The 21,560-nt window shown below is 46.2% G+C and overlaps 1 protein-coding gene across 2 annotated transcripts in view; it reads right to left on the bottom strand.

The window, feature by feature from the left end:
* The window catches only part of LOC137346244 (major histocompatibility complex class I-related gene protein-like), a 56,777-nt gene extending 38,639 nt beyond the window's left edge, over nt 1-18,138 (bottom strand). For both annotated transcript variants that reach the window (XM_068009691.1, XM_068009692.1), the window contains exons 1-2: nt 17,996-18,138; nt 3,213-3,473 (exon numbers count right to left, since the gene is read on the bottom strand). In XM_068009691.1, the coding sequence (XP_067865792.1) occupies nt 3,213-3,473; nt 17,996-18,044 (310 nt within the window). In that variant the 5' untranslated portion in view covers nt 18,045-18,138. The remainder of the gene's footprint in view (nt 1-3,212; nt 3,474-17,995) is intronic.
* Between the last annotated feature and the right edge of the window lie 3,422 nt (nt 18,139-21,560).

Below are 21,560 nucleotides of genomic sequence, written 5' to 3' on the forward strand. Positions count from 1 at the left end.
GCTGTCAATGCTTAGGGTAGATAAGTCACCTGGATAGCTTGCCATCCCAGGTTGTTAGAGGAAGTCTGGATGGAGATAGAGGAAGGACTCGCCATAATCTTCCAATCTTCCCTGGTTGCAGACGGTAGTGTTCCCATGCATCTGCTGTCCTCGTCCTTCCAGTTGGTAGAGGTCACGAGTTAGGAAGGTGATGTCTAAGAAGCCTTGGTGCATTGCTGCAGTGCATCTTATAAAAGGTGCACACTGCTGCCACTGTGCGTCGGTGGTGGAGGGAGTGAATGTTTGTGGATGGGGTGCCAGTCAAGCGGGCTGCTTTGTCCTGGATGGTGTCGAGCTTCTTAAGTGTTGTTGGAGCTGCACCCATCCAGGCAAGTAGACAGTATTCCATCACATCCCTGACTTGTGCCTTGTAGATGGTGGACAGGAATTGGGGAGTCAGGAGGTGAGTTACTCACCGCAGGATTCCCAGCCTCTGACCTGACTTGGAAGCACGATATTTATGTTGCTACTCCAGTTCAGTTTCTGGTCAATGGTAATCTGCAGGATGTTGAAAGCGGGGAATTCAGTAATCGTAATGCCATTGAATGTCAAGGGGAGATGGTTAGATTCTCTCTTGTTGGAGATGGTCATTGCCTGGCACTTGTGTGGCGTTAATGTTACTTGCCACTCATCAGCCCAAGCCTAGATACTGTCCAGGTATTGCTGCATTTATATGGACTGCTTCAGTATCTGAGGAGTCGTGAATGGTGCTGAACATTGTGCAATCATCAGCGAACATCCCCATTTCTGACCTTATGATTGAAGGAAGGTCATTGATGAAGCAGCTGAAGATGGTTGGGCCTAGGACACTACCCTGAGGAACTCCTGGAGCTCAGATGATTGACCTCCAGCAACCACAGCCATCTTCCTTTGTGCTAGGTACAACTCCAACCAGCGGAGAGTTTTCCCCTTGATTCCCATTGACACTAGTTTTGCTAGGGCTCCTTGCTGCCATACTCGGTCAAATGCTGCCTTGATGTCAAAGGCAGTCACTCTCACCTCACCTCTTTTGCCATGTTTGAACCAACGTCGTACTGAGGTCAGGAGCTGAGTGGCCCTGACTTGGAACTCCATCGCCATTCCTTTACTGTCACTGGGTCAAAATCCTGGAACTCCCTTCCTAACAGCACTGTGGGTATACCTATCTCACATGGACTAGTTCAAGAAGGCAGCTCATCACCACCTTCTTGAAAACAATTACGGATGGGCAATAAATGCTGGCCTAGCCAGCGACACCCGTATCCCATGAACGAATAAAAAAAAATCATGCTTGAGTAATCTAATTGAATTTTTTGATGAAGTAACAGAGAAGGTTGATCAAGGGAACGTTGTAGATGTTGTTTATATGGATTGTAAGAAAATATTTGATAATGTACAACATAAAAGTCTGATCAACAAAACTGAGGCTCATGGAATAGGTGGATTAATGTCCAATTGGATTTTAAAAAATTAGTTTAAGGACAGTAAACAGCGAGTTGTAGTAAATGGTTGCTTTTCAGAATGGAGGCAGGTGTTCCCCAAGGGTCAGTGCTGGGATCACTGTTTTTTCTGCTATATATAAATGACTTGGATCTTGAAAAATAGAGTGGAACCTCAAAATCTGCTGCGAACACCAAACTTGGAGAACTTGACCTGCCTGCATCAAGACACAGATAGGACATAGGGGGCAGAGAGGGGCAGATGAAGTTGAATACTGACAAGTGCGAGGTGCTGCATTTTGGCAGAAGGAATAGGGAGAGGCAAATATATACTTAATGGCACAGTTCTAAAGAGTGTGCAGGAACAGAGGGACCTGGGGGTGCATGTGCACAGATCTTTGAAGATGGCAGGACATATTGAGAGAGTGGTTAGTAAAGCATATAGGATCTTGAGCCTCATAAATAGAGGTACTGAGTACAAATGCAAAAAGATTATGCGGAACCTTTTATTTATTTTTTATTTTAGAGATACAGCACTGAAACAGGCCCTTCAGCCCACCGAGTCTGTGCCGACCATCAACCACCCATTTATACTAATCCTACGCTAATCCCATATTCCTACCACATCCCCACCTGTTCTTATATTTCCCTACCATCTACCTATACTAGTGGCCATTTATAACAGCCAATTTACCTACCAACCTGCAAGTCTTTAAGCTTGTGGGAGGAAACCGGAGCACCCGGAGAAAACCCACGCAGACACAGGGAGAACTTGCAAACTCCACACAGGCAGTACCCAGAATTGAACCCGGGTCGCTGGAGCTTTATAAAGCTCTGGTTAGACCCTAACTGGAATACTGCTTCCAATTCTGGTCTCCACACTTCAGGAACGATGTGAGGGTCCCTGAGAGGGTGCAGAGGAGATTTACCGGAATGGTTCCAGGGATGGAGGATTGTAGTTACAAAGTTAGGTTGGAAAAGATGGGTTTGTTCTCCTTGGAACAAAGGTGATTGCGGGGAGATTTAATAGAAGTAGACAAGATTATGACAGGCATAGATAAGTTAGACAAGGAAAAACTGTTCCCATTAACTAATGGTACAAGGACGAGGGGACACAGATTGAAGGTTTTAGGGGAATACGAGGAAGATTTTTTTTTTTACACAGTGGGTGGTAATGACTGAGCTCGCTGCCCACAAGGATGGCGGAAGCAGAGACAATCAATGACTTCAAAAGGAAATTGCATGGTCACCTGAGAGAAACAGACTTGCAGGGCTACGGAGATTGAGCAGGTGAGTGGGTCTGACTGGATAGCTCCGTGGAGAGCTGGCATGGACGATGGGCCGAATGGCCTCCTTCTTGCTATAAATGACTCTAAAACTATGACCCCTGGACCCCATTCTGTGCATTTAAAGGAACACTCCCTCACTCCTGGACCCTATTCTATGTATTTAAAGGAACAGTCCCTCACTCCCAGTCCCTGTTCTGAGCATTTAAAGGAACACTCCCACACTCCCAGACCCTGTTCTGAGTATTTAAAGGAACACTCCCCCATCCCCGGACCCCATTCTGTGTATTTAAAGGACGCCCAGAAATTGATCTGTGTATTTAGTGGAGCGACTATCTCATTGGTCACTGTCCTGTGGAGGTTACTTTTCTCAGGGGCCTTGTCTCCCACATCCAGCTTCTCCCCATTCCCTGCCAGGTCCTTTAACTCACAGAAAGAGGCTGAGCGAGGTGGCACGTTGAGGACTTACCGCCTGACTGGTTGGACCGGGACATGAGGATCGGAAAGTATTTTTTGAAATACAGTTCCTGCTCCTGTATCAGGAACTTCTTCCGTGCCCAGGCCTCGGGCCCCTCACTCTCCACCATCCCCTGCTCCCGGGGAATCAACTCATGCCGATCGCTGTCGTACATAACAAACTGGACATCGTCAACATAACCAACACCCACAAACTCCGGGAAACTGGGAATTGGAGTCATGGAAGTGAGGAAATACCGGAGAGAGTGAGAGCCTGAAACACAAAGAGAGACACATCAGGACATGAACCCCAAAACACCAACCCCACACACAGAGACATCAGGACATGAACCCCAAAACACCAACCCCAAACAGAGACATCAGGACATGAACCCCAAAACACCAACCCCACACACAGAGACATCAGGACGTGAACCCCAAAACACCAACCCCACACAGAGACACATCAGGGCATGAACCCCAAAACACCAACCCCACACAGAGACATCAGGACATGAACCCCAAAATACCAACCCCACACAGAGAGAGACATCAGGACATGAACCCCAAAACACCAACCCCACACACAGAGACATCAGGACGTGAACCCCAAAACACCAACCCCACACAGAGACACATCAGGGCATGAACCCCAAAACACCAACCCCACACAGAGACATCAGGACATGAACCCCAAAATACCAACCCCACACAGAGACATCAGGACATGAACCCCAAAATACCAACCCCACACAGAGACATCAGGACATGAACCCCAAAACACCAACCCCACACACACAGACATCAGGACGTGAACCCCAAAACACCAACCCCACACAGAGACACATCAGGGCATGAACCCCAAAACACCAACCCCACACAGAGACATCAGGACGTGAACCCCAAAACACCAACCCCACACAGAGACACATCAGGGCATGAACCCCAAAACACCAACCCCACACAGAGACATCAGGACGTGAACCCCAAAACACCAACCCCACACAGAGACACATCAGGGCATGAACCCCAAAACACCAACCCCACACAGAGACATCAGGACGTGAACCCCAAAACACCAACCCCAAACAGAGACACATCAGGACGTGAACCCCAAAACACCAACACCAAGTAGACAGCTCACTTCTTTGACCAGGAGTCCTCCCCCCGGCCAGCAGACCCTTTCACCCGCCTCCAGCATTCTCCCTCGACCTGGACCCCTCCCCCTGGCCTCTTACCCACTCTTGATCTTTTCATTGAAAATTGTCAGCGAGACATTGGTCATCTCAATTTCTCTGCCCCCCTCACTCACTCTAACCTGTCCCCCTCTGAATTTGAGGCACTCCGTTCTCTCAGGTCTAACCCCGACATGGTCATCAAACCTGCAGACAAGGATGGTGCTATTGTTGTATGACCTACCGACCTCTACCTTGCAGAGGCTCAACGCCAACTCACAGACACTTCTTCCTACCTCCCTCTAGACCATGAACCCACCACCGAACATCAAGCTACTGTCCACAGGATTGTCACCGACCTCATCTCCTCTGGAGATCTTGCCTCTACAGCTCCCAACATCATAGTGCCACAACCCCGGACAGCCCTCTTCTACCTCCTTCCCAAAATCCACGAACAGGACTGTCCCAGTAGACCCTTTGTGTCAGCCTGCTCCTGCCCCACTGAACTTATTTCTTCCTATCTTGAATATATCTTTTCTCCCTGGTCCAGTCTCTTCCCACCTACATCCGTGACTCTTCTGATGTCCTACATCATTTTGACAATTTCCAGTTTCCTGGCCCCAATCGCCTCCTCTTCAGAATGGACGTCCAATCTCTCCACACCTCCATCCCCCACCAGGACAGTTTGAGGGCTCTCCGCTTCTTCCTGGAACAGAGGCCCAACCAGTCTCCATCAACCACCACACTCCTCCAACTGGCTGAACTTGTTCTCACATTGAACAACTTCTCCTTCAACTCCACGCACTTCCTTCAAGTAAAAGGTGTTGCACTGGGTACCCACATGGCTCCTAGTTATGCCTGACTTTTTGTGGGATATGTCAAACATTCCTTGTTCCAGTCCTACTCAGGCCCCCCTCCCCCAACTCTTTTTCCGGTACATTGATGACTGTATCGGTGCTGTTTCCTGCTCCCGCCCCGAACTGGAAAACTTTATCAACATTGCTTCTAATTTCCACCCTTCTCTCACCGACACTTCCCTTCCCTTCCTCAACTTCTCCATCTCCATCTCTGGTGATAGGCTGTCTACTGATATCCATTATAAGCCCAGCGACTCCCACAGCTACCTCGACTGCACTTCCTCACACCCTGCCTCCTGTACAGACTCCATTCCATTCTCCCAGTTTCTCCGTCTCTGATGCATCTGTTCGGATGATGCTACCTTCCATGACAGCGCTTCTGATACGTGTTCCTTTATCCTCAACCGAGGATTCCCCCCCACTGTGGTTGACAGGGCCTTCATCCGTGTCTGGCCCATTTCCCACACCTCTACCCTCACCCCTTCTCCTCCCTCCCAGAACCGTGACAGGGTTCCCCTTGTCCTCACTTTCCACCCCATCAGCCTCCATATCCAAAGGATCATCCTCTGCCATTTCTGCCACCTCCAGCATGATGCCACTACCAAACACATCTTCCTCTCCCTTCCCCTTTCAGCATTCCGAAGGGACCGTTCCCTCTGTGACACCCTTGTCCAATCCTCCATTACCCCCACCGCCTCGTCCCCGTTCCATGGCACCTTCCCCTGCAATCACAGGAGGTGTAATACCTGCCCATTTACCTCCTCACTATCCCAGGCCCCAAACACTCCTTTCAGGTGAAGCAACGATTTATTTGTACTTCTTTCAATGTAGTATACTGTATTCACTGCTCATAATGTGGTCTCCTCTACATTGGGGAGATCAAACGCAAACTGGGTGACCGTTTTGCGGAACACCTCCGCTCAGTCCACAAGCAGGACCCTGAGCTTCCGGTTGCTTGCCATTTCAACACTCCCCCCTGTTCTCATGCTCACATCTCTGTCCTGGGCTTGCTGCAGTGTTCCAGTGAACATCAACGCAAGCTCGAGGAACAGCATCTCATTTACCGATTGGGCACACTACAGCCTGCCAGACTGAACATTGAGTTCAATAATTTCAGAGCATGACGGGCCCCCCATTTTACTTTTATTTTCGTTTTGTTTTTCTTTTTTCTTCAAATTTTTTTTGCATTTATTTTATTTCATCTTAGTTTGTTCAGTTTGCTTACCCACTGTTTTTTCTTCATCTTTGTACTTGTGGCTGTTCAATTTTCAGTCCATTAACACCCAATCTGTACGAATGCTTTGTCTTTCAACACATCATTAACATATTGTTTGCCTTTGCAACACGACCTTGTGGTCAGCTATTCTGTGACCTTGTCCTATTTACACCTTCTCCTTGTTATCTCTTGCCCCACCCCTGCTTTACTTGCTTATAACCTTTTACATTTCTAATATTTGCCAGTTCTGAAGAAGGGTCACTGACCTGAAACGTTAACTCTGCTTCTCTCTCCACAGATGCTGCCAGACCTGCTGAGCATTTCCAGCATTTCTTGTTTTTATCCCACATGGACATCAGGGCATGAACCCCAAAATATCAACCCCACAGAAAAGGACATCAGGATATGAACCCCAACACACCAACCACACACACAGACACACATCAGGGCATGAACTTCAAAATATCAACCCCACAGAGAGAGACATCAGAGTATGAACCCATAAACACCAACCCTGCAGAGAGAAAAAGAGGTGTTGTAACCCCACAACCTCCCTCCCCAACCACCGACAATGGTCTAAAGCCTGTGATCTCCCAAATCTCATACTGAACCCCAATCAGGGACTCTGAACTCATGTCTCACCCCTCCGGTCCCCCATAATCTAACCCAACTTGTTACCTGGAATTGCTGCACTAACCTTGCATTACATTAAAGGCGCTATATAAATATAAATTGTTGTTGTAACCTGTGTGGCTTCCTCCGGCAACACCATCTACAGTACAGCAAGGTCAGAGACCCAAAATCTGCAGCTCCTCAGAGCTCAGCATTTGAGAGTGAATTGTTAACACTGTGTGAGGTGGGGGAGCTCCTGAATTTAACCCAGAGCATTTTATATCGAAGTTTGCTGTCGACACCATGTTGGGTAACTCAGTAAATTGCGTAGACAGGAGGCAGGAAGTTACAAAGAGACACTGACAGAGTAAATGAGTTGGAAAAACAATGGCAGATGAAATATGAGATCATCCACTTTGGATCTAAGAAAGATAAATGGGAATATTTTCCATTCGGTGGGCATCTCGGACCTGCGGAGAGCAAATGGAGAAATCATTATAGACCAGTGGACAAGGACAATAAGGATTTGGAAAGCTTATGGAATACTGGCCTTTATCTCGAAGGGACTGTAATACAAAGGGGTGAAAGTTATGTTCCAGTTTATATAAAGCTCTGGTCAGACTCCATCTGGAGTAACTGTGTTCAGTTCTGGGCCCCGGACCTCAGGAAGGATAGATTGGCCTTGGGGAGAGAGCAACACAGATTCACCAGAATGATCCTGGGGTTTAGAGGGTTAAATTATGAGGACAGGTTGTTTAGACTCAGCTTGTATTCTCTCCATTATGGAAGATTGAAGGTGATGTGATCGAGGTGTTTAAAATGTTACAAGGATTTGATAGAATTAATATGAAGAAACGATTTCCCCCAGTGGGGGAATCAAGAACGAGGAGACATAATCTTAAAATTAGAGCCAGACTGTTCTGGAGTGAAATCAGGAAGCATTTCTTCACACAAAGAGCAGTGGAAACCTGGAACTCTCTCCTCCAAAAGGCTGTGGATACAGGGGATCAATTGCAGCTTTCAGAGCTGAGATAGACTTTTGTTGGGTCAGTGTCTCGAGGGATATGGAACAAACGTGGGAAAATGGAGTTGAGATACAGATCGACCATGATCTAATTGAATAGTGGAACAGGCTCAAGGGGCTGAATACCCTACTCCTGTTCTTATGTTCCTCTCTCTCCATCTCTCCTGCCCCATATCCCTGTCCCTCAGCTCGCTGCCCACATCCTGCTCCCAACATGGTCTCTCCCTCTCCAGCCCCAGTACCGAGTCTGCTACCATCTCCCTCAGACTCCATTATCCACTGAGCAAGGGGAAATGCTCCGGTAAAAACAGAAAATGCTGCAAATACTCAGCAGGTCAGGCATTCTGTGTGGAGAGAGAACCAGAGTTAACGTTTCCGGTTGATGATATTTCATCAGAACTGGGAAAAGTTTGAAATGTCGTCAGGTTTTAAGCAAGTGAAACGGGGGAGGGTGGGAAAAGAATAACAGGGAAGGTGGAGGGTAGGGAGATTAAATGACGAAAGGGTTGATGCTGCAAGGCCAAAGGGAGTGGTAATGGGGCAAGTAAAGAAACAAAAGATGAGTCTAGAGGTGTAAATGACAGAATCATGAACAGCTGCTTCCAAAAGCAAAAACAATAGAAAAACGAGTTAAAATCAAAACCTGCAAAAAAAAACAAAAAAGGGGCCAGAGATGACAATCTGAAATTGTTGAACTCAGTGTTGAGTCCGGAAGGTTGTAAAGTGCCTCATTGAAAGATGAGGTTCAGTTCCTCGAGATTCAATTGAGCTTCATTGGAACAGGAGGCCGAGGACAGAGAGATCAGAGTGGGAGCAAAGCAGAAAATTACAATGGAAGGCCAATGGAAGCTTGGAGATTGCAGATTGAACAGAGGTGTTCTGCAAAGCAGTCACCCAATCTGCATTTCATCCCCCAAATGCAGAGCAGACCGCATCGTGAGCAGTGAATACAGCATATTAAATTGAAAGTACACATAAATTGCAGTTTTACCAGGAAGGACTGTTTGTGGCCTTGGACAGTGAGAAGAGCGCAGGTAAAAGGGCAGGTGTTGCATCTCCTGTGCTTGCAATGGAAAGGGGCCGTGGAAAGCGGAGAGGCTGTTGGAAGCGATTGAGGTGTGGACCAAGGTGTCTTGGAGGGAACTGTCCCTTTGGAATGTTGAAACGGGAGAGGGAAGATGTGTTTGGTGGTCTCATCACGCTGGAGGTGGCTCAAATGGCCAAGGATGATCTGTTGAATATGGAGGCTGGTGGGGTGGAAGGTGAGGACAAGGGGAACCTCATCATGGTTCTGGCAGAGAGGGGAAGGGGTGAGGGCCAAAGTGCGGGAAATGGGACAGACACTGTCGAGAGCCCCCTTGAACTATGGTGGGGGGACTCCTTCGTTGAGGAGAAAGGAAGACATATCGGAAGCACTGGTATGAAAGGGTGCATCATCAGAACAGATATGATGGAGATGGAGAAACTGGGAGAATAGAATGGAGTCCTTACAGGAAGCAGAGTGTGAGGAAGAGTAGTCGAGTTAGCTGAAAGAATCAGTGGGCTTATAGTGAATATAAGCTGATTGTCTCCATTCCTGGATGTAGGCTGAGGTCAAGGAAGAGAAGGGAAGAGTTGGAGATGCAACATGTGAAGGTTAGTAAAGGGTGAAAATTGGAAGCTGATGCAATTTTCCAGATCAGTGTGATATCAGGAAATGGCACCAATACACTTTGTTTCCAATTTCCATTGATGTAAGGTCACAGACCTGAAACGTTAACTCTGTTTCTCTCTCCACAGATTTGCAGGACCTGCTGTGCATTTCCAGAACTGTTTTAATTTCAGGTTTCCAGCATCTGCATTATCTTTTATTTTATTTTAGTGATTTACTTGTACCTCTTTCAATCTAGTATACTGTATTCACTGTTCACAATGCGATCTCCTCTGCATTGTGGAGACCAAAAGCAGATTGGGTGACCGCTTTGTGAAACACCTCCATTCAGTCCACAAGAGTGACCCAAGCTTCTCGTTCCCTGTTATTTTAATTCTCCACCTTGCTCTCACTCTGACCTCTCTGTCCTCAGCCTCATACACTGTTTCAATGAAGCTCGAGGAACAGAACCTCATCTTTCAATGAGGCACTTTACAGCTTCCAGATTCAACATTGAGTTCAACTATTTCAGATTGTAATCTCTGCCTACATTTTTTTTCCTTTTTCTTTGCAGGTTTCAGTTTTACTTTTGTTTTTATCTTTTTCTTTGCTTTAGAAGGGCAGGTTTTCATGATTCTGCCAATCACGCCTCCTCTTTACTTGTGCCATTACCACTCCCTTTGGCCTTGCAGCAACAACTCTTTTTCCTTCATTTTATCTCTTCTCCCGTCCACCCAATTACAGACCTTCCCTTTTGTTCTTTTTCCAACTGTCCCCGTTCCACCTGCTTAAACTCGATTGCATTTCAAACTTTTCCCGGTTCTGACAAAAGGTCATCGATCTTAAACGTTAACAATTTCTCCGCAGATGGTGACAAAACTGCTGAGTATATCCAGCATTTTCTATTTTTATTCAGATTTCCAGAAACCACAGTATTTTGTTTTTGTATCCAGTACCCAGTCTAGCACGGTCCCTCTCACACCCCACTACACACTGACCGAGGATTAATGCCCCAGTACCCAGTCTAGTACTATCCCTCTCACACCCATTACTCACTGACCCAGGGTTAATGCCCCAGTACCCAGTCTGGCACTTTCCCTCTCACGCCTCATTAAGATGTAGGAGTAGAAGTAGGCCATTCGGCCCCTCAAGCCTGCCCTGCCAATCAATAAGATCATGGCTGATCTGCCCCAGACCTCAACTCCTCTTTCGTGCCAGCCCCTCATAGCCCTCAACTCCCCGATATTTCAAAAATCTATCTACCTCCTTTTTAAATACTTTCAGTGATCTAGCCTCCACAACTCTCTGGGGGAGAGAATTCCAGAGATTCACTACCCTGAGAGAAGAAATTCCTTCGCATCTCTATTTTAAATGAGTGTCCCCTTATTCTGCAACTATGTCCCCTAGTTTGGAAACATCTTCTCAACATTTACCCTGTCAAGCTCCCTCAGTATCTTGTACATTTCAATAAGATCACCCCTCATTCTTCGAAACTCTAATGAATAAAGGCCGAACCTGTTTAGCCGTTCTTGATAAGTCAACCCCTTCATCCCAGGAATCAGTCTAGTGAATCTCTTTTGAACTGCCTCCAATGCCAGGATATCCTTTCTTAAATATGGAGAACAAAACTGTACACAGTACTCCAGGTGCAGCCTCACCAACACCCTGTACAGTTGTAACAAGACTTCCCTATTTTTAAACTCCAACCCCCGAGCAATAAAGGCCAAAATTCCATTTGCCTTCTTAATTACTTGCTGCACCTGCGTGCTAACTTTGTGTTTCATGCGCAAGAACACCCAGATCCCTCTGTGCTGAACTTTATTGAAGTCCTTCTCCATTTAAATAATAATCTGCCTTTTGATCTCACACTTCCCCACATTAAACTCCATCTGTCAAGTTTTTGCCCACTCACTCAACCTATCTATATCCCCTTGCAGATTCCTTATGTCCTCATCACAATGTGCCCACCCACCTATTTTTGTATCATTAGCAAATTTGGATATATTACACTCTGCTCCCTCCTCCATGTCATTAATATAGATAGTAAATAATTGAGGCCCCAAGCCTGATCCTTGTGGCACTCCACTAGTTACGGATTTCCAACCTGAAAAAGACCCATTAATCCCGACTCTCTGTCTTCTGTGAGTTAATCAATCCTCAATCCATGTTAATCCATGACCCCCAATACTGTGAGCTCCTATCTTGTGCAATAAGCTTTTATGTGGCACCTTATCAAATGCCTTCTGGAAATCTAAATACACTACATCTACCGGTTCCCCTTTATCCACTCTGCTTGTGATATCCTCAAAGAACTCCAGCAAATTTGTCAAACATGATTTCCTTTTCATAAAACCATGTTGACTCTGTTTGATTGCATTAACCTTTTCTAAATGTCCTGCTATTTCTTTCTTAATAATGGACTCCAGCATTTTCCCAATGACCGATGTTAGGCTGACTGGCCTATAGTTTCCTGCTTTTTCTCTCGCTCCCTTCTTGAACAGGGGCATCACATGAGCAGTTTTCCAATATGCTGGGACCCTCCCGGAATCCAGTGAGCTCTGGAATATTTTGACCAATGCCTCCACTATCTCTGCAGCCACTTCCTTAAAAGCCCTTGGATGTCAGCCATCAGGTCCTGGTGACTTGTCTGCCTTTAGCCCCATTAGTTTGTCAAATCCTTTGTCCCTCATGATAGAGACTGTTACAAGATCTTTCCTCCCATTAGCTCCTTGCTTATCTGATATCTGAAGGCTGTTTATAGTGTCCTCCACCGTGAAGACTGATGCAAAATATTGGTTTAAATTATCTGCCATTCCCCTGTTCCCCATCATCAATTCTCCAGTCGAATCCTCCAAGGGTCCCACGCTCACTTTAGCTACTCTCTTTCTTTTTATATACCCGTAGAAGCTCTTGCTGTTTGTTTTTATATTTCTTGCCAATTTACTTTCATAATCAATTGTAGAGTCATAGACGTGTCCATGCCGACCTTAATGCCCATTATACTAATCCCACCTGCCTGCATTAATTCCATATCCCTCTATGCCTTTCTCAATCAAGTACCTGTCCAGATGCCTCTTAAATGTTGCTCCCTCCACCACCTCCTCTGGCAGCTCATTCCAGATACCCACTATTATGTGTATGAAAAATGTACCCCTTTGATCCCCTTTAAATCTCCTCCCTCTCACCTTAAATCTATGCCCCCTAGTTTTAGTCACCCCTACCATGGGAAACAGACTCTGGCTATCTACCCTATCTATGCCTCTCATAATTTTATATACCTCTATCATGTCCCCTCTCAGCCTCCTTCACTCCAAGGAAAACTGACCCAGCCTATCCAATCTCTCTTTATAACTCAAGCCCTCCAAACCAGGCAACATCCTTGTGAATCTTTTCTGCACCCTCTCTCGCTTAATCACATCTTTCCTGTAGTGCGGCGACCAGAACTGCACACAGAACTCCAAATGTGGCCTAACCAATGTTATGTACAACTGTAACATGACATCCAACTCTTGCACTCAATGCCTCGGCCGATGAAGGCAAGCATGCCATACGTCTTCTTCACCACCCTGTCTACCTGCGTTGTCACTTTCAGGGAACTGTGTACTTGCACCGCAAGGTCTCTCGGCTCAACAACACTCCCCAGGACCCAGTGGCCCTGCCATTCACTGTATATGTCCTGCCCTGGTTTACCTTCCCAAAATGCATCACTTTGCACTTGTCTGCATTAATTCCATTTGCCACTCCCTTGCCCACTTTCCCAGTTGATCCATAGCTTGTTATAACCTTAGACAGCCTTCTTCACTGTCCGCTATACCATCAATTTTGGTGTCATCTGCAAACTTACTAATCATGCCCCCGACATTCACATCCAAGTCATTAATATATATGACAAACAACAGAGGGCCCAGCACCGATCCCTGCGGCACATCACTGGTCACTGGCCTCCAATCTGAAAAACAACCCTCCACTACCACACTCTGCCTCCTATCACCAAGCCAATTTTGTATCCAATTGGCTAGCTCACCCTGGATCCCATGTGTTTGAACCTTCCGGACCAGCCTACCATGCGGGTCCTTGTCAAAGACCTTGCTAAAGTCTATGTAGACAATTTCCATCGCCCTGCCCTCGTCAATCCTCTTGGTCACTTCCTCAAAAAACTCAAATTCATGAGACATGATTTCCCACGCACAAAGCCATGCTGACTATCCCTAATCAGACCTTGCCTTTCCAAATGCATATAAATCCTGTCTCTCAGAATCCCTTCCAATAACTTTCCCAGTACTGATGTAGTTCCCTGGCTTATCCCAGCTGCCCTTCTTAAATAAAGACACAACATTAGCTATTCTCCAGTCTGCCTCACCCATGGCCAACGATGATCCAAAACTCTCTGCCAGGGCCCCAGCAATCTCCTCCCTTGCTTCCCATAGCATACTAGGATATACCTGGTCAGGCCCTGGAAATTTATCCACCTTAATGCGCTTCAAAACCTTCAACACCTCCTCCTTTGTAATATTGATATGCTCCAGGATATTGCTGTTCCCTCCCTTGACCTCACTAGCTTCCATGACCTTCTCCACGGTAAATACAGACGAGAAGTATTCATTTAAGACCTCGCCCATTTCCCGTGGCTCTACACATAGATTACCACACATCCTTTTTTTAATTTTATTTTCGAGTTACAGCACTGAAACAGGCCTTTCGGCCCACCGAGTCTGTGCTGACCATCAACCACCCATTTATACTAATCCTACATTTATCCCATATTCCTACCACATCCCCACCTTCCCTCAATTTCCCTACCACTTACCTATACTAGGGACAATTTATAATGGCCAATTTACCTATCAACCTGCAAATCTTTGGCTGTGGGAGGAAACCGGGGCACATGGCGAAAACCCACACGATCACAGGGAGAACTTGCAAACTCCACACAGGCAGTACCCAGAATCGAACCCAGGTCACTGGAGCTGTGAGGCTGCAGTGCTAACCACTGCGCCACTGTGCTGCCCCAAGGGGACCTACTCTCTCCCGAGCTACCCTTTTACTCTTAATATACTTATAGAATCTATTAGGATACTCCTTTATCTTATCTGCCAGGGAAATCTCATAGCCCTTTTTCGCCCTCCTAATTTCCTTCTCAAGTGTAGTCCTACATCCCCTATACTCCTCGAGGGACTCGCTTGATCCCAGCTGCCTATACCTGACATATGCCTCCTTCTTTGTCCTGACCAGATCCTCAGTATCCCTCGTCAACCAAGGTTCCCTAAACTTGCCAGCCTTGCCCTTCCATCTAACAGGAACATGCCACCCTGAACTCTTCCTAACTCACTTTTAAAAGCCTCCCACTTGCCAGACGTCCCTTTACCTGTAAACAGCCTCTCCCATTCAACTTTTGAGAGTTCCTGTCTGATGCCATCAAAATTAGCCTTCCCCCAATTTAGCACTTCAACCCGAGGACCAGTCCTATCCTTTTCCATAACTATCTTGAAGCTAATAGAGTTATGGTCACTGGTCCCAAAGTGCTCCCCCACTGACACATCAACAACTGCCCATCCTCATTTCCTAAGAGGAGGTCGAGTGTAGTCCCTTCTCTAGTAGGGCCATCCACATACTGCTTCAGAAAACTATCCTGGACACACTTCACAAATTCTTCCCCATCTAATCCCTTAGCACTATGGCAGTCCCAGTCAATATTAGGGAAGTTAAAATCACCTACTATTACAACCCTATAATTCCTACACCTATCTGTGATTTCCCTACATATGTGCTCCTCCAATTCCCTCTGACTATTGGGGGGCCTATAGTATAATCCTATCAAAGTGATCACCCCTTTCTTATTTCTAAGTTCTACCCATATGGCCTCGCTGGACATTCCCCCCGGGATATCCTCTCTAAGTACTGCCGTGATGTCCTCCCTAATCAATAGTGCAACTCCCCCTCCTCTCTTACCTCCACCTCTGTCACGCCGGAAGCATCAGTACCCCAGAACATTGAGCTGCCAGTCCTGCCCATCTCTCAACCACGTTTCCGTAATAGCTATAATATCACAATCTTATGGACCGATCCATGCTCTGAACTCTGTCTCCCTCTTTATTAGCATTTTAGTCATCCGCTGCTGGTTCCTAAACATTCCCAATCCACTGGCCTACCATTAGTTTTTGAAACAAAAACAAGAAATGCTGGAATCACTCAGCAGGTCTGGCAGCATCTGTGGAAAGAGAAGCAGAGTTAACGTTTCGGGTCAGTGACCCTTCTTCAGAACTCTCAACAGCAGTTCCGAAGAAGGGTCACTAACCCGAAACGTTAACTCTGCTTCTCTTTCCACAGATGCTGCCAGACCTGCTGAGTGATTCCAGCATTTCTTGTTTTTGTTTCAGATTTCCAGCACCCGCAGTATTTTGCTTTTCTTTCACCATTAGTTTTTGCTGCTTTGTATGCCTTAGTTTTTGATTGGATACTCTCTTTGACTGCTTTTGTTAACCATGGGTAGTTCATCCTTCTCATCGAGTCCTTTTTGACAGCGATAACTTTTTGCTGAGCTTTATGAAATATCTGCTTAAATCTCTGCCACTGCTCATCCACTGACCTTCCCCAGTCAGCTTTCGACAACTCTTTCTTCATACCTCCGTAATTGCCCTTGTTTAAGTTGAGGATGCTGGTTTGAGACCCAAGTTGCTCGCCCTCAAAATGAATTTGAAATTCTACCATGTTATGATCGCTACCCCCTAGAGGATCCTTAACTACAATATCTCTTATTAATTCTACCTCATTACACATTACTAGATCGAAAATAGCCTGTTTACTGGTCGGTTCTGCAATGGATTGTTCCAAGTAACAATCCCTGATGCACTCGACAAATCCGTCTTCCCTGTTACCTCTGCCAATCTGATTTGTCCAGTCAATATGCAGATTAAAATCATCCATGACAATTGTAGCACCCTTCTTACATGCCTCCGTTATTTCCCGATTTATACTTCGTCCTAAAATCAGGCAACTCTTTGAGGGCCGACAGACAACTTCTACCCGTGACTTCTTCCCTTTGCTATTCCTTATTCCCACCCAAACTGATTCCACATCACGATCTATTGTACCTATATCACTACTCACCACCGCACTGACACCTTCCTTTATTAACAAAGCTACCCCACCTCCTTTTCCTTTTTGCCTATTTTTCCAGAACGTCGAACACCCTTGAATATTGAGCTCCCAGTCTTGATCAGCCTGCAACCACGTCTCTGTAATAGCTATCAAATCATATTCATTTATTTCTATTCATGCCATCAACTCATCTATCTTGTTACAAATGCTGTGTGCATTCAGATAAAGAGCTTTAAGCTTTGACATTTTACCATTATTACTCATTCTGGTTCTAATTTCTGCTGCACTCTTCTGCTTATATTTTCTGCCCCTTCCTGTCACACTTTGATTACCGTTCATCTCTTCACTACCCTGCACCTCTACTCTCTCGTTTCTTTTAGATTTTTTAAACTTCCCTTCAATTGAACCCTCCCCCCAACTAATTAGTTTACTCAATGACCGAGGGTTAATGCCCCAGTACCCAGTCTGGCACTGTCCCTCTCACACCCCATTACTCACTGACTGAGGGTTAATGCCCCAATACCCAGTCTGGCACTGTCCCTCTCACACCCCATTACTCACTGACCGAGGGTTAATGCCCCAGTACCCAGTCTGGCACTGTCCCTCTCACACCCCATTACTCACTGACCGAGGGTTAATGCCCCAGTCCCCAGTCTGGCACTGTCCCTCTCACACCCCATTACTCACTGATCGAGGGTTAATGCCCCAGTCCAGCACTGTCCCTCTCACACCCCATTACTCACTGACTGAGGGTTAATGCCCCAGTACCCAGTCTGCCACTGTCTCTCTCACACCCCATCACTCACTGACTGAGGGTTAATGCCCCAATACCCAGCCTGGCACTGTCTCTCTCACACCCCATCACTCACTTACTGAGGGTTAATGCCCCAATACCCAGCCTGGCACTGTCTCTCTCACACCCCATCACTCACTTACTGAGGGTTAATGTCCCAGTACCCAGTCTGGCACTGTCTCTCTCACACCCCATCACTCACTTACTGAGGGTTAATGCCCCAATACCCAGCCTGGCACTGTCTCTCTCACACCCCATCACTCACTTACTGAGGGTTAATGTCCCAGTACCCAGTCTGGCACTGCCCCTCTCACACCCCATCACTCACTGACTGAGGGTTAATGCCCCAATACCCAGTTTGGCACTGTCCCTCTCACAATCCATTACTCACCTGCAGAGACCCCTCCACACAGAAGGACCAGCACTATCAGTCCAATCATTGTTGCTTCCCTCGACAAGCTGAAAGGAGCAGTTTGTGGGAAATCCTTTTCCAAAAAACCTTTGCTTCTCAGTCTGTGAGCTGTGTCCTGTACTGATGATATTAAACTCTGTTCCAGTTTCCTCAGACTGATTGGTTTGACATAAGTTAATGTCCAATCAGAATTAAAACAAACTATGAATCATCAGGCTCCAGGCGGAATAGTTTCAGACAGTTTGATTCGGGGATCCCCAACAAACTTAACAAATATCGTGAACTATCCAAATCAGAGAAATACTGATAGTTACATCACCAGTTGCCAGGGGCGATAAACGTTTGCGACAGAAAGTGACAGAAGATTATTACGAACAGGAGGTGGTCAGTCAGCTCTTCGGGCCTGTTACACTATTTAAAAAGATCATTGCTGATCCTGTATCTGAATTCCATTTTCCTGGCTTTGCTCCATATCCCTTGATACCGTTATCCAATAATAATCGATCAATCTTCATCTGAAAAGTTCCCATTGTCCCACCTTCCACAACTATTTTGAGGAGAGTTGCAAATGTTTATTACCCTTGTTGTGAAAATGTGCTTCCTGACTTCCTTCCTAAACAGCAGAGCTCGAATTTTAAGATGATAGATTCAGAGTTATTCATGTCATAGGAGGAGGCCATTCACCCCATCGAGTCCATGCCAGCTCTCCACAGAGCAATCCAGTCAATCCCACTTTTCCACTTGATCCCCGTTGTCCTGCAAATGTATTTCCTTCAACTGCCCATCCATTTTCCACCACCCTCGTGGGCAGTGAGTTCCAAGTCATTATCACTCACTGCGTAAAAATAATTCTTCCTCACATTCCCCCTGCATCATTTCCCCAAAGCTTTCAATCTGTGTCCCCTAGTCCTTGTTCGATTAGTGAATGGAAACAAATTTTCCTTGTCTACTTTATCAAAGCTTGTCATAATCTTATACACTTCTATTAAATCTCCCCTCAATCTCCTTTGTTTTAAGGAGAATAAACCCAGCTTTCTCAACCTAAACTTATAACTAAAATCCTCCATCCCTGGAACAATTCTGGTAAATCTCCACTGCACCGTCTCAAGGATTCTTACATCCTTCCAAAAGTGTGGTGACCAGAAATGGATGCAATAGTCCAGTTGGGGCGTAACCAGAGCTTTGTAAAGGTTCAGCATAACTTCCATGCTTGTGTACTCAATGCCTCTGTTTATGAAGCCCAAGATCCCATCTGCTTTGTTAACCACTCTCTCAATATGTCCTTCCAAGGTTGATGCACATGCACCCCCAGATCCCTCTCTTCCTGCACATTCTTTAGAACTGTGCCATTAAGTATATATTGCCTCACCCTATCCCTGCAGCCAAAATATATCACCTAACACTTATCTGTATTAAATTCTATCTGCCACCTGTCTGCCCATTCTGCTAGCCTATGTCCTTCGTCAGATACAGGAGAAATGCCGTGAACAACAGATGCCCCTCTACATTGCTTTCATTGATCTCACCAAAGCCTTTGACCTCGTCAGCAGACGTGGTCTCTTCAGACTACTAGAAAAGATTTGATGCCCACCAAAGCTACTAAGTATCATCACCTCATTCCATGACAATATGAAAGGCACAATTCAACATGGTGGCTCCTCATCAGAGCCCTTTCCTATCCTGAATGGCGTGAAACAGGGCTGTGTTCTCGCACCCACACGTTTTGGGATTTTCTTCTCCCTGCTGCTTTCACATGCGTTCAAGTCCTCTGAAGAAGGAATTTTCCTCCACACAAGATCAGGGGGCAGGTTGTTCAACCTTGCCCGTCTAAGAGCGAAGTCCAAAGTACGGAAAGTCCTCATCAGAGAACTCCTCTTTGCTGACGATGCTGCTTTAACATCTCACACTGAAGAATGCCTGCAGAGTCTCATCGACAGGTTTGCGTCTGCCTGCAATGAATTTGGCCTAACCATCAGCCTCAAGAAAACGAACATCATGGGGCAGGATGTCAGAAATGCTCCATCCATCAATATTGGCGACCACGGTCTGGAAGTGGTTCAAGAGTTCACCTACCTAGGCTCAACTATCACCAGTAACCTGTCTCTAGATGCAGAAACCAACAAGCACATGGGAAAGGCTTCCACTGCTATGTCCAGACTGGCCAAGAGAGTGTGGGAAAATGGCGTACTGATACAGAACACAAAAGTCCGAGTGTATCAGGCCTGTGTCCTCAGTACCTTGCTCTATGGCAGCAAGGCCTGGACAACGTATGTCAGCCAAGAGTGACGTCTCAATTCATTCCATCTTCGCTGCCTCCGGAAAATACTTGGCATCAGGTGGCAGGACCATATCTCCAACACAGAAGTCCTCGAGGCGGCCAACATCCCCAGCTTGTACACACTACTGAGTCAGCGGCGCTTGAGATGGCTTGGCCATGTGAGCCGCATGGAAGATGGCAAGATCCCCAAAGACACATTGTACAGCGAGCTCGCCAGTGGTATCAGACCCACCAGCCGTCCATGTCTCCGCTTTAAAGACGTCTGCAAACGCGACATGAAATCTTGTGACATTGATCACAAGTCATGGGAGTCAGTTGCCAGCGTTCGCCAGAGCTGGCGGGCAGCCATAAAGACGGGGCTAAAATGTGGCGAGTCGAAGAGACTTAGTAGTTGGCAGGAAAAAAGACAGAGGCGCAAGGGGAGAGCCAACTGTGTAACAGCCCCGACAAACAAATTTCTCTGCAGCACCTGTGGAAGAGCCTATCATTCTAGAATTGGCCTTTAGAGCCACTCCAGGCGCTGCTTCACAAACCACTGACCACCTCCAGGCGCTTATCCATCGTCTCTCAAGATAAGGAGGCCAAAGAAGAAAGAAAGATGTCCTTTTGCATGCAGTTTATATCATCCTCACTGTTTGCCACTCCTCTAAGTTTGGTATCAGTGGCAAATTTGGAAATTCTTCTCTGTATTCCAAGATCCAAGTCATTTATCTATAGCAAAAAAAGCAGTGGTTCCAGCACTGACCCTTGGGGAACATCACTGTCTACCATCCTCCAGTCTGAAAAACAGTCATTTACCACCACTCACTGTTCCCTGTACTTAAGCCAATTTTTTATCCCATTGGACTCTAACCTTCCTATTCCATGAGTCTCAATTTTGTTAACCACAATTTTTTGCGGTACCTTATCAAACATTTTCTTAAAATCCATATAAACAACATCCATTGCATTCCCTTCATCAACCTTCTCTGTTACTTCATCAAAAAATTCAATTTGATTAGTTAAGCATGATCTGTCTTTTACAAATCCATGCTGGCTCTCTTTACTTAACTCAAACCTCTCCAAGTGCTTGTTGATTTTTATCCTGATTATTGTTTCTAAAACCTTACCCACCACTGATGTTAAACTAACTGGCCTGCAGATGCTCAGACTGTCCTTACACCCTTTCTTGAATAAGGATGACACATTTGACACTCTCTAATCCTCTGGCACCTGCCCCATATCCAGGTAAGATTGGAAGATTATGGCAAGCCCTTCCACTAGCTC

This window comes from Heterodontus francisci, chromosome 29, assembly GCF_036365525.1.
Source record: "Heterodontus francisci isolate sHetFra1 chromosome 29, sHetFra1.hap1, whole genome shotgun sequence".
NCBI classification, from domain to species: domain Eukaryota; kingdom Metazoa; phylum Chordata; class Chondrichthyes; order Heterodontiformes; family Heterodontidae; genus Heterodontus; species Heterodontus francisci.